General features: G+C 38.1%; 2 protein-coding genes and 1 long non-coding RNA gene across 5 annotated transcripts; 1 reads left to right on the forward strand and 2 right to left on the reverse strand.

Moving 5' to 3' along the window:
- Positions 1-170: 170 nt before the first annotated feature.
- On the reverse strand, positions 171-4,569 carry LOC5512947 (zinc finger protein aebp2). Of its 3 annotated transcripts, none has more exons than XR_007306744.1 (6): positions 4,075-4,569; positions 2,878-3,332; positions 2,250-2,371; positions 1,696-1,766; positions 692-899; positions 171-610 (listed from the first exon to the last, which is right to left on the reverse strand). XR_007306744.1 is itself a non-coding variant. In XM_048722734.1 (5 exons), exons 1-5 carry the CDS (start codon positions 4,347-4,349, stop codon positions 752-754), a joined length of 1,071 nt encoding a protein of 356 aa, XP_048578691.1. In that variant the 5' UTR covers positions 4,350-4,569; the 3' UTR covers positions 171-751. The 3 variants fall into 3 exon arrangements, 1 of the variants encoding a protein (XP_048578691.1); XR_007306743.1 differs by having other exon boundaries at positions 171-637; XM_048722734.1 differs by having other exon boundaries at positions 171-899.
- A 36-nt stretch (positions 4,570-4,605) lies between these two features.
- Positions 4,606-7,318, forward strand: LOC5512913 (zinc finger CCCH domain-containing protein 10). Its single transcript, XM_032382412.2, has 2 exons — positions 4,606-4,758; positions 5,288-7,318. The coding sequence occupies exon 2, from the start codon at positions 5,498-5,500 to the stop codon at positions 6,425-6,427; it is 930 nt and encodes a 309-aa protein (XP_032238303.1). The 5' UTR covers positions 4,606-4,758; positions 5,288-5,497; the 3' UTR covers positions 6,428-7,318.
- A 3,734-nt stretch (positions 7,319-11,052) lies between these two features.
- Positions 11,053-11,671, reverse strand: LOC125560671. Its single transcript, XR_007306755.1, has 2 exons — positions 11,547-11,671; positions 11,053-11,432 (listed from the first exon to the last, which is right to left on the reverse strand). It is a non-coding gene; the product is annotated as an uncharacterized LOC125560671 (long non-coding RNA).
- Between the last annotated feature and the right edge of the window lie 20 nt (positions 11,672-11,691).

An 11,691-nucleotide genomic window follows, 5' to 3' on the forward strand; every position in this document is an offset into this window, starting at 1 on the left:
CAAGATTATCGAAAAAAGACATACAGAAATACACATCTAACAAAAACAGAAATATTGCTCGTTACTGCTCACTTAAGTGACGTCATCGTGACGTCACAAAGACATTTTTTTAAGAATATCGGTCGCATTTTGAATACGTGGCAACACAATATATCATTTTGGTTCTCTTTGTCAGATAATGATTCTTTGAAAATTTGGTCATATTAGCTCTAATGGTTCAAAAGTTACGGACGGGGGGCCGAAAGAGGCCTGGTTAGAGGAAACCTCAAAAAGCCCGGTCTGAATAGGGTTAACAGCTCTGTAAGCATCTCATGTCTCAGGACCGCAGTAGGCACCCACCCCTCCATTTTAGACACAATGGCACACTACGTCTTCGCTTAGCTCTCCATATCCGCTCACTTCGCTTAGCTCTCCATATTCGCTCACTTCGCTTAACTCTCCATATCCGCTCACTTCGCTTAGCTCTCCATATCCGCTCACTTCGCTTAGCTCTCCATATCCGCTCACTTCGCTTAGCTCTCCATATCCGCTCACTTCGCTTAGCTCTCCATATCCCCTCACTTCGCTTAGCTCTCCATATCCCCTCACTTCGCTTAGCTCTCCATATCCGCTCACTTCGCTTAGCTCTCCATATCCGCTCACTTCGCTTAACTCTCCATATCCGCTCACTTCGCTTAACTCTCCATATCCCCTCACTTCGCTTAGCTCTCCATATCCGCTCACTTCCTAAGTGAAAAAAGGACGGTAGTCTTCATTTTCTGTGGGATTTTCTATGGGAGAGTCGTCTATAAAAGGCGGGGTCTAGGTCAGACACCACGTGATTGGGTAAGGACGAAATTGACACTGAGCGGCACTTGTTTTCATCAAGCTCCTTGACACAAACCCATTCATCTTGTAATCTGAAAAATCACAAAATAGTATTTAATGTGCACAAGGAAACTTTTAAAATCGGTGCTATATTCTCTAACGATTGATTAAAAAAATAACATAAGGCAGCAGGGGTGGATACAGGGGGGTAAATTAAGTGGAAATCCATGCTCCTTTTGGAGTCATTTTGATTGGAAAAAATGAATGTCTGAGGGATGGGAGGTACTGTCCATTTTACTTCGCCTGCTTGGCTTTGCTTACGCCAAAAAGTCAATTCAGCGTGAAGTATTGTTAGATCTATGTAGCGACCTGACAAGAACCAATTGATCAGTTATAAGCCGTCTATCTGGACAATTTAAGAGTAAGTACGCAGCTGCTTTGTCTCCTATTATCTTTGTTCTACAAAGGAGTTCTTTTGTGTCTATTCTTCTAGTTCTTTGTGTCGAGGTGCGAATATTTTTCATTTGCCCAATCAAATTGCAGCTTGTAAGAGCTGCATACTAACCCCAATTTGAGGCAGGCTCATCCTAAGTATTTTCATTGAGGGAGGGGGGTCTGTCATTCTGCTACATGAAACTTTTTTCAGATTCCCAGATCATGGATTTGGAGTCAGAGTAACAGGGACCCTTGGCACAAAGCACATAGGCTTGATCAACAACCTTTTTGAAGGGCATTAGCTTCATGCAACTAAGAAGGCAGTTTCACCCCTGATTCGGCTAGACCGTGGCTGGACCATGGCTGGCTCTCTGCAAGGTCAAATAACCACCTACTGCCGATTGCCCCACCCCCCCCCCCCCTTAAAAAATAAGTAATATGTGGGATACTTACATATCTTCAGGAAGCCATCGTAGTAAAACTTCTACCTTTTCCGTCTTATCAAGGGTCCTTCTTCCCATAACCTGTCAAGAGTGTTGAAAGATGAATAATAATGTTTATTTACGCTATTATAATGTTTATTTACCATTATTGTAATGTTTATTTACCACTATTTGTAATGTTCATTTACCACTATTGTAATGTTTATTTACCACTATTGTAATGTTTATTTAACACTTGTGTAATGTTTATTGACCACTATTTTAATGTTTATTTACCACTATTTGTAATGTTTATTGACCACTGTTGTAATTTTTATCTACTTCATTATTGTAGTTTAAAAGTAGATAACAGCGAGATTCAGTGCCCTGAAATTGACAATATTTTGAAAACAGCATTTTGAAAACCCTTGAATGTGAAAAAAGGAAAAATATGTACTAATATTCTGTTTAACAGACTACAGTAACATAAAACATATTCATATTAAGGCAAGCCCAGGAAAGCTCATTTACTGTCTGTTAATTATCCTTAGAAAGATCAGACTGTTTCACTGGTGCAGGGCTTACCTTGCTGTAAAGAGTGAGTTTTGATCCATTTATACCCACGCGGCAATGGGACTCAGGCATCATCTTTGGCAGAGACTTCTTTATACTTTCCATACTTTTGGTATCTATAAAATCTTCTTTGACTTAAAATAAAGTACAATATGGACTTTAAATGATTGCGTAAGATTAGACAGGTTACAACGCTTCCAGTAACCACAGAAACGTTAGCAAAAAACGAGTTTGGAGTTTGAAAGTTTTTTGACAGGAGCATGTGTCTAACTGGGGAGCGCAGTAATGTAAACACTTAATTAAACTCTTCTAAATTTCACAAAAATGGTGAAATATGGGGGAATCCCACTTCACTCCATTAAGAGTTTACAAAGAATTTTCAAAATACTATCTCAGACACCAACCTCCTTTAAACTTGATAATTTAAAAACAAAATTTAAACCCCCCCAAGAATTTTTGTGTGCATCCCATGATGTCTGAGCCACAAAATGCACAAAATCCCAGCTAAACTCAAATCAATTCCAGAAATACTGTACGCTGAGGGCATATAGACTGCTATAGATTTTGTTATAAAAAAGTGTGTTTTTATCTATTTGATTAATTAGATGTATATGATTTCACACCTAAACTCACTACTGACCTGCAACTGGAGGTCTGTGTCTCCTCTGCACAACTTTCATCTTTTTTTTCCTCCCCGCCTTGTGTGGAGAGTGTTTGTTCTCCCCTCGTGGCCTCTTTGGGACCTTAGGTTCATTGAAATGCTGAGAGACGTGGCGGGAGAGACCCTCACAAGATGCAAAGGACAAACTACAGCCGCCAATAACACACTTCCAGGGTTTATCCCCTGTGTGAGAGTTCATATGCTTTGAAAGCCAAGAATGTGAACAGCTAGGTTTATTGAAAACCTTACATCCTTGCCAAAGACACACATAGACATCTTGCGTAACCATCGGCTCAACGTGAGATTGATGGACATGTTCCGAGAGATCTGATGTGCATGAGATGTGCGCTGTACATTCATTCCATTTACAAAGGCTTGGCTCTCTGGTACTATTTTTACTGGTCTTAGAACACTCAGAAGTCTCACTTTTTGATCTGTTTGGAGAAGATTAATATCATTCAGTGGCAAGGATAACAAAAAGGCAAAATAATAAACTCAAAAAAATATTTTGGTTGTTGTAAAATCTTATGCCTGGTGCACACTAGTGACATAACAACATGGACGTGCGCACTCTTATCTTCGTATGTTCAAGTGTAAATGGTTTGACAGTTTGACATAAGCCAGATATAATGACATGGACATAATAACACAAGAAAAAGCATGTTTTCTTTTATGTCATCATGTCCATGTCATTATGACAGGCTAAACAGAGTGTTATGTCATCATGTCCATGTCATTATGACGGGCTAAACAGAGTGTTATGTCGTTATGTCATTATGACGGGCTAAACAGAGTGTTATGTTGTTATGTCATTATGACGGGCTAAACAGAGTGTTATGTCGTTATGTCATTATGACGGGCTAAACAGAGTGTTATGTCGTTATTTCATTATGACGGGCTAAACAGAGTGTTATGTCGTTATGTCACTAGTATGCACCAGGCTTTACTAGGGATAAATTCCAAGGAGCATCTGACGTAACATATTATTTGGTTTGAGCATGTGTTCTAACTAATAGTACCCCTGGGTACAGATTAGAGATAGAGCACGCGTTTTATAGTTATAAAGAACAACAACTAAATAATATCAACAAGTTAAACAATATGTGAAGGAAACTGTACGCGGCCACACAACAACAACCGTTATTTTATTTAGACATATTCCTCCTTAATACTTACCCAAAAGTATCGTGGGTATCTAAATTAAACTCAGAGCTAGGCTGTTGCTTCTTTTCCACGAAAGATCTCAAGAAACCAGTTTTTAGCTGCGGTGAGTCCGAACGAATTAAATTAGAACTTTGTTCATTATTTGAAACGATTTTACGAGGATTTTCATCCTTCGCTTGTCCATTAGTTAGTTCATCACAGCTAGAGCTCCCTTCTGTTTTAATGTTGTTGTCTATCGTTGTTTCTGAGTCTGCTTTCTTTCCCAAAATTTCTGACGCGGCCGCCATTTTGTTCAAAGAGTATTTTCAGAAAGTCACGTGACCAGATTTGTCCAACCACAAAACATTGCACATTTTTCCAAACTCATTCTAATAATGATAATAGCCTTTAAAAGTAAAAACGAAAATAGATTGCTATTTTGGAAGCGACACCATAAAAGCGTTCTTTTTTCACCAAAACAAATGAATAGTATTTTTTTATACACAGATCACAAAGACAATGCTATCCCGTATATGGGCATCAATGCCAAATATGGCCTCATGGTTTAATCACCGCGTGGTTGTCCGCCATTTTGACTTTGTGCTGAAAGCGAGTCGTGCTGAGAAGTTTGTCGCTTTTTCTCGCTGTAAAACGTACTGTTTCAAGTATTTTTCGACGAATCTCCCCAAGGACAGAGCGATAAGGAATTCAGGCAAAGTATGCGGCGTTTAGTGTAGAGTTTTAGTTTAAACTTTTATACTATTTCGCGGCTGTAATTTCTTTTGTTCTGTCTTGGGCATTTTGGCGTCCTCGAGAATTCACAATGTCAAATCTTTTATTCTTCATTACAAACTCTATAGTATGAATGACAAATGTTTCAAATCGACAGGAGACTTGAGAAGATCCTCTTTTTTAATGATCTGATATTAATAGAGTTGAATCCGTATATTTTATCAGATGGGAGATTTTGGATTTCTAACTTCTTTCTCATCTTTTATGTTTTAGGGAGTGGCGTAACAAGTTTTCATTTCACTACAATTTTAACGCCATTCGAGTGAATATTTTTAGTTTCTTATTCAAGTATTGGTATTCTTCAATATGATTTTGGATATTTTTTGCACAGGTCTGAAATACGATACTGAACTTTTTGCTCTGATAATAAAATTTGTCAAAGAGATGGGTGGTGAAATTCCTTTAGGTTATATTTTATTCCCTTATTAACTTCATGCGATTTTGTACTATGCAGCTTCCTTGCGGCGTGCTACAGCGGCAGCAGCAGCGTGTGCGAAGGATCCACCTTAGCAACCAGGAAGCGCAGCGGCAGTTCGATATTGAGAAAGCGCAGCAGTATACGCAGAACATTACCAAGCGTCCTAGACACAGCGCAGGCGCATTTAACAGCATAGACATAAGCAATTTGCTCAGAACTTGAATTAGACTGATAACGTAACTAGCCATGTCTGATAGCGGTGCTTTAAAAGAAGAACAGCAAACTCCGAGTGATACCAATAACAACACTAACGGGTCTAGTGACAGTGGTGGTGGTGGTGCTGATGAAAACAACATTTGTCGGGATTACCAGAGGGGCGTATGCAACCGAGGTGGCAAGTGCAAATTCCGACACCCAGAGGGGATGGGGATAGAGCTCCAGAGCCCTCCCATGATCTGTCGGGATTACCAGAATGGCAAGTGCAATCGTTCAACCTGCAAGTATATGCACATTAGCAATGATGACGAGAAGGTGTACCTACGCACCGGGGTGCTGCCCCCAAGGGCGCGGTTCTCAGCCGCCCCCATGCCTCCTGCACCCATGATGCGACCTGCTATGAGCTATCCCCACTTTGGTCACCCGACTAGAGCAGGCCGCTCCGATCCCATCTGCAAGGATTTCCTGAATAACAAGTGCTCAAGGGGGAACCTGTGCAAGTTTCGCCACGCCTTTGAAGATGACAAAGGCTACGGAGGAGGCTATGGTGGTCCCATGGACGACTTCAGTCGTAAGCGCCGACGTGATTCATCAGGGGAAGGAGGGGACTACCTCCAACTTAAAGATGAAAATGAGAGGCTTCATCGCCAAGTAGCTGATCTCCAAAAACAGATTTCTGATTTGAAGGCAACCAATGAGGTCCTTCTAGAGCAAAATGCACGCTACCGGAACCAGGCCAACTCGGCAAGCAGTAGTTACTACAGTGGCTCCAAGTCTCCAGCCTCCTCAAGCTACCCTCCACGAGATACCAGCTACAACAGTGGCACATACTCCAGCAGCGGCGGGGGCGGCGGCAGCAGCAGCTCATATGGCGCTGGGGTTGGTGCTTATAACGCTAACGCTTATAACAGCGGATCCGCAAGCTATACATCTGGCACTGGTTACACTAAGTTTGAGTAGGAACTTTTCAAGTTTAACAGGCTTTTTCCACATGAAGTTCACTAGAGCATATGTCAGTTCCAAAAGACTTCATGGTTACTGTGACTTTGAGTACTCTGAAAACTCTCGCCAAATTTTTAAGATTCCCAAAATACAAAGATTGATTAGAATTCTGTCAATCAAGTTTTGATTTTTGCCAGAATATGTTTTGCACCTTCATTTTGGTCAATGTATTGCAGGGCGATAGATTGGTTGGAAGCCATCAAATTGTTGACCAATGAAAACAGTTCAAAGCTTTTGGCTGACAGCAGCCTAAAAGCATTTTGTGATTTAGAATTTATATGGGCGAGCTTGCAGAACTTTCCAGATTCTCAGTAATGTTGATGTTGAAAACTTTGATAATTTGTACAAAATGTCATTCTCCATGCATTATTTTATACTCTTATAACAGCTGAATGAAGCTGTGATTCCAAGTCTTTATGGACTTAGAATATTTTTTTCATCAAAGGCCATGATAGACATATGAGGCTTGCATCCCAGGACTTCTCTTTCTATGTATTTTTGTTTTCTAAGGACTTCTGCATATGGGTTGTACACTATATCAAAGGGAACTGCCTTTACTGACTGCATTTTTAATACAGCATGTATATGTCAGTCTGTCCATAAATAACATTGATGGCTTGAATTGAACAGATATCATAATTTTATTCCTATAAATCCTTCCAGGATCCTATCTATAACAAGTGGATTCGTGTCTCGTTGATTTGCTTAAGTACTCAGAACTCAAGAAAGCAAAGTATATTAGTTTGATAGATGTATGTTTTGTAATGTCTGCCCATTAAGTTTTGGCTTCATTGTAACACATTATAATATTGTGACACATGAACTTACCTATAAAAATGAGATTCTCTGTTTTCTTTTGTTCTTGATCAGATATGGTTTGGTATAAAATTGTTGGTTTTTCTCCTAGGCCAAACAGGTTATTTTGGTATAAATTTGTTGGTTTTTCTCCTGGGCCTAATATGTTGTTTTGGTATAAAATTGTTGGCTTCTTCCTGGGCCAAACAGGTTATTTTGGTATAAAATTGTTGGTTTTTCTCCTGGGCCAAATATGTTTTGGTATATAAAATTGTTAGCTTTTTTCCTGGGTCAAATATGTTATTTTGGTATGAAATTGTTGGCTTTTGTCCTGGGACAAATATGTTATGTGGGTATAAAATTGCTGGCTTTCGACCTGGGACGAATATGTTGTTTGGGTATAAAATTGCTGGCTTTTGTCCTGGGACAAACATGTTGTTTTGGTATAAAATTGTTGACTTATTGGTGACTGATTTTCTTTCTATAAAATATCGTTAATAAGGTATCGTTAAATAGTTCAATCATGGGTGGTTATTCTTGCAAGTAAGCCGATGAGTCTATTTTTCCACAGCAATGTCCAGTCCAGAACTATAACTATGATTGCAAACCATTACCCAAGAAATAAAACAAAGATGATTGCTACATTATTTTAAACCAAGGCAAACACAGCCACAGAGGAGACACAGGGATTCTTTAGAAATCAGTGGGCTTCAGTGAATACTGCAGTGTACTTACATGCAGAAGCTATTGTTAGAGAGAAGCAGGAAATCATAAATTCTGTATAGATCCGTAATCTTTTCAGTAGCTATTATCGTGGCCACCACTTAGACCAAAATAGCTTACTGGGTATGTAACGGCATGCAGCTCGGGGTGGGCACACGGGTTGTGTCCCTTCCACTCAACCATCAAAAAGTAGTCTTTTTTTAAATATACTTACTTTACATAATATCTATACTGCACATCACCCTTACAGCTAATTAGATTGTTTGTTATGGTTTTCAGACTTTAGCTTTCCTTTTCTTGACATACAATGCCTTTAATTAAATAATTTCTTTTGTTTAATAAAATAAAGTCTACAAACAATTTGTTTTGGTTCTATTTCTCTTATAAAAAAAAAAACAGAGAAACCATGAAACAAAGGGTTAATGATCAGATCTTGGAGCCCACGTCTTTTTGCAGCATTTTTTTCCAATCGGCATTTGTTTTTTTTCTTTTCTCGTCCTATATCTCTTAATAATATAGAATTTCATACGTTGTGTTTCATTCTTTTTGACCTTCGAATAAATTGAAATTATAATTCAATAAACTCACTAGGTATAAGGATTATACATGGTAAGACTTTCTAGCCAAACGAGTCTTCGCTATCAAGCTCTTACCTTGCATATCGAGTCAGATAAAATAGCAAAAAAAAGAGAAGCTTCTTTGAAATCTCCCACATTTGTTAGAATGTTTTTTAAGGTTCTGTTGAAATATTCCACAAAACTAGGACATCTTTAGGGGGTAAGCACTTATATAGATCCCATCTCCTGAATTTTAATCGATGGTTGGTATCTCTGCCTATATGTGAACACAAAGAGGAAACAACCATTTTAGTTGTTTCCTCATTCACATTATATTTTATTTTGGAGATGTCCATCAAATTAATTATGAAAGATTTATCTATTTATATACAATATAATGTTACAGTTTATATATTGATCGATTAAACATTTTTATCTATTTATTTGTTGTTTTATTAAGTCTTAATAAAACAACAAATAAATGAAAGTTATTTCAAGTTTGTGACTTCTGTTGTACAAGTAAACTTTTTGGTAATTTTTTCTAAAATGATTGCAAAGGGCATTATAGCATTCATCATTAAAAAACCTTCAGCATGAGCACTTTTGTTTTATTTCAGAATGTAATTTCTGAAATAAAACCATTGGCGCTTGGAGTCAGCATGCTCACATAATAGCCAGAAACGTTTGGCTTGAGTCTTCCCCTAAAAAGGTCATATCACTTCCCCAAATGTGATGTCGTCCGGAACAGAATAGGGCCCACTCTATCCAAGAGACTGGAGACCCTGCAGAGCAGACGAGCAGTGAAGCTAGTGACGCGTGGACGAGAGCAAGATCCAAGCAACTGCGATGGATGTCACTGACCGACAGGCGTAAAATGCATGTCTTGGTAATCACATACAAATCTCTCAACAAAAATATCAAGAGAACTAGATATGTTCAATGTGATAAATCGCATTATCTTTACAGCTTTTTCCCTAGAACCATTAGAGACTGAAATTTTTTACCTAGTCATATTCAGATCATTCAGAATACCCCATCTATTTTATCTTTTAATGAACACTGCACCGCAACCAATAGACATGAATGGTTTAATTTATTATTATTATTTTATTTATTATTATCATTATAATTAATTATTTATTTACTTTTAACAGCGCAGATCTTTTTAAATATTCTATGTATATATGTAATGTTTACGTATTATTTATATATTTTTGTTATACCAACTCGATGAAAGTAGATGTAGATAAACGTAGACAGCTATGCCACAAAAGGTGAGAGCAACACCGTCTAGCTCTCCCCAAAACTCGAACTGAATTTTATAAAAAAAAAACTGAGGTTGATGGAGCCAAATTGTTTAATAATTTGCCTGCAGGGATGATCACTTCTAGATCTCTTAGGTCATTTAAAGACCAAGCAAAAAAAAAAATACACTTTTCAAAGAATAGTTACAGTAGTGGGGATTTAGATGTTAAATTTTTAAATTTTAGGTTGTTTTTGTATTTTTCAAATTGTAAAATTGTAGCATATACTTTTTTTTGGGGGGGGGAGGGATACATTTTTCTTTTTCCTTTTAAATTTTGCTATCCAGGTCACCCATTAATATCATATTACCTAGAAAAATATTATTAAATGAATAAATAAAAATGGAAATAACAGTCCATAAGTCCACCCTCTTGACTGTTTTGGAGAATGGGAGTTCAGATTTCAGTTATCTTGGCACAAGTTGCGTATCCACTTAGAACTCAGACAGTCTCTTCTGTAATGCTTGGATATCTATTGCAAAGTTGATCTTTTGTGCCACCTCTAGTGCCATTTTCCCATACACCATTGCTTGCTGGTACATCTGGTGACCATTATCTGGCCGTAAAACTAAGTTCCCCGGATGTTGATCGCGGGACTTTGAGCTAAGTAAACAGGATTATCATTGCTGAGAGTCATACTTAATTTGGAATTTTAACCCCGTATTTCGTCGTGGAAAGATTTGCTATTCGACACGAGACGGGGAGACTCGATTCTCCCAACTATTGTACTGAAGTGAGTTACATACTAGCCTGCGGGGGGACTGGGGAGGGGGACTGCTTCAAGGTTTAAGTCAAAATGCTCTGGGTGTTTGGGAATAAACTAGAGGTAATCTTAATGCCTATGCCTATTGATTTCATCTACTCTAACCCTAAAGTTTGGGTCCATTCTCAATATAAGTTAAACATTTTGTTCTTCACAGTCCTTTGTTGCTAATAATTAAACTCATGCCTTCCTTTCATTTTTTCTTTTTACTGGGATACCTGTGGTAGCCCAGTCATATTAATGCAACTGGTTTATTTTATTTTATATCTTTTGTCAACCCGAGAAATCTGCAATGTGCGATTTATATTTAGTGTTCTCACTATGATCTTACCGATACAAATTGCATATGACAGAATATCGACTATTGCGTGAAATAACAAAGCACATATGCGCTTAGTGATGTTGTCTTAGCATTTCACAACGGGATGTTTAATCGCCTTGCAGATTAGAAAGGAAATAAATGGTGATCCTAGTATGACATCTCTACCCCTATAACTAAGCGAAATATACTGGTTCCGCCGGTTCCGCTGCCGCAAGCTGAGGTAGTCGCCATCTTGGAATTTAGAATTTCATATATCTACGATTTATGTATTTGTGCAGAATCAAGGCCTAATTGGCGATTTAATGGCTGAAAACTTTCCATAGCTTTACTTTTTCTAAGAACACATGCTTTCTTTAGATAAGTTTTGTTTTCTTCCTAAAATACCTTTATTCCTCATTGAATGCCATTATGGAACAATTTCATGGAGCAACTAGAGAATTGTGTTGTCTTTGTAGTGTTGCTGGTCTTGATCCTTGAAAAAAATGTTCCCTCTACATACCTAAGGGATAGTATTTGGTAGAATTTTAAACCGTGAAAAATAGAAAATCACCCTGTCTACTTTCAATGAGTACCCCCCCCCCCCCCCCCAACTTGGAGAGATGATGCTTCTTACCTTTCTTGCCCGAATCAATGTTGCGATATTTACAACGAGACTCAAGATTATACATATATTTTTATTACAATCAAAGGCGGTGTTTTTATGACAGAAAAGTCTTTGTCTTACAAGTGACAATACATGGGCCTAAACAAATTGCAGA

This window comes from Nematostella vectensis, chromosome 15 (assembly GCF_932526225.1).
Source record: "Nematostella vectensis chromosome 15, jaNemVect1.1, whole genome shotgun sequence".
In the NCBI taxonomy this organism is placed as follows: Eukaryota; Metazoa; Cnidaria; class Anthozoa; order Actiniaria; family Edwardsiidae; genus Nematostella; species Nematostella vectensis.

Coding starts and splice junctions, on each gene's coding strand:
- LOC5512947 (XM_048722734.1), bottom strand. CDS start 4,349: ATGGCGGCCGCGTCAGAAATTTTGGGAAAGAAAGCAGACTCAGAAACA. Junction 3,333..4,074: donor GATACCCACGATACTTTTGG/GTAAGTATTAAG, acceptor TTCTCCAAACAG/ATCAAAAAGTGAGACTTCTG. Junction 2,372..2,877: donor ACACAGACCTCCAGTTGCAG/GTCAGTAGTGAG, acceptor CTTTATTTTAAG/TCAAAGAAGATTTTATAGAT.
- LOC5512913 (XM_032382412.2), top strand. CDS start 5,498: ATGTCTGATAGCGGTGCTTTAAAAGAAGAACAGCAAACTCCGAGTGAT.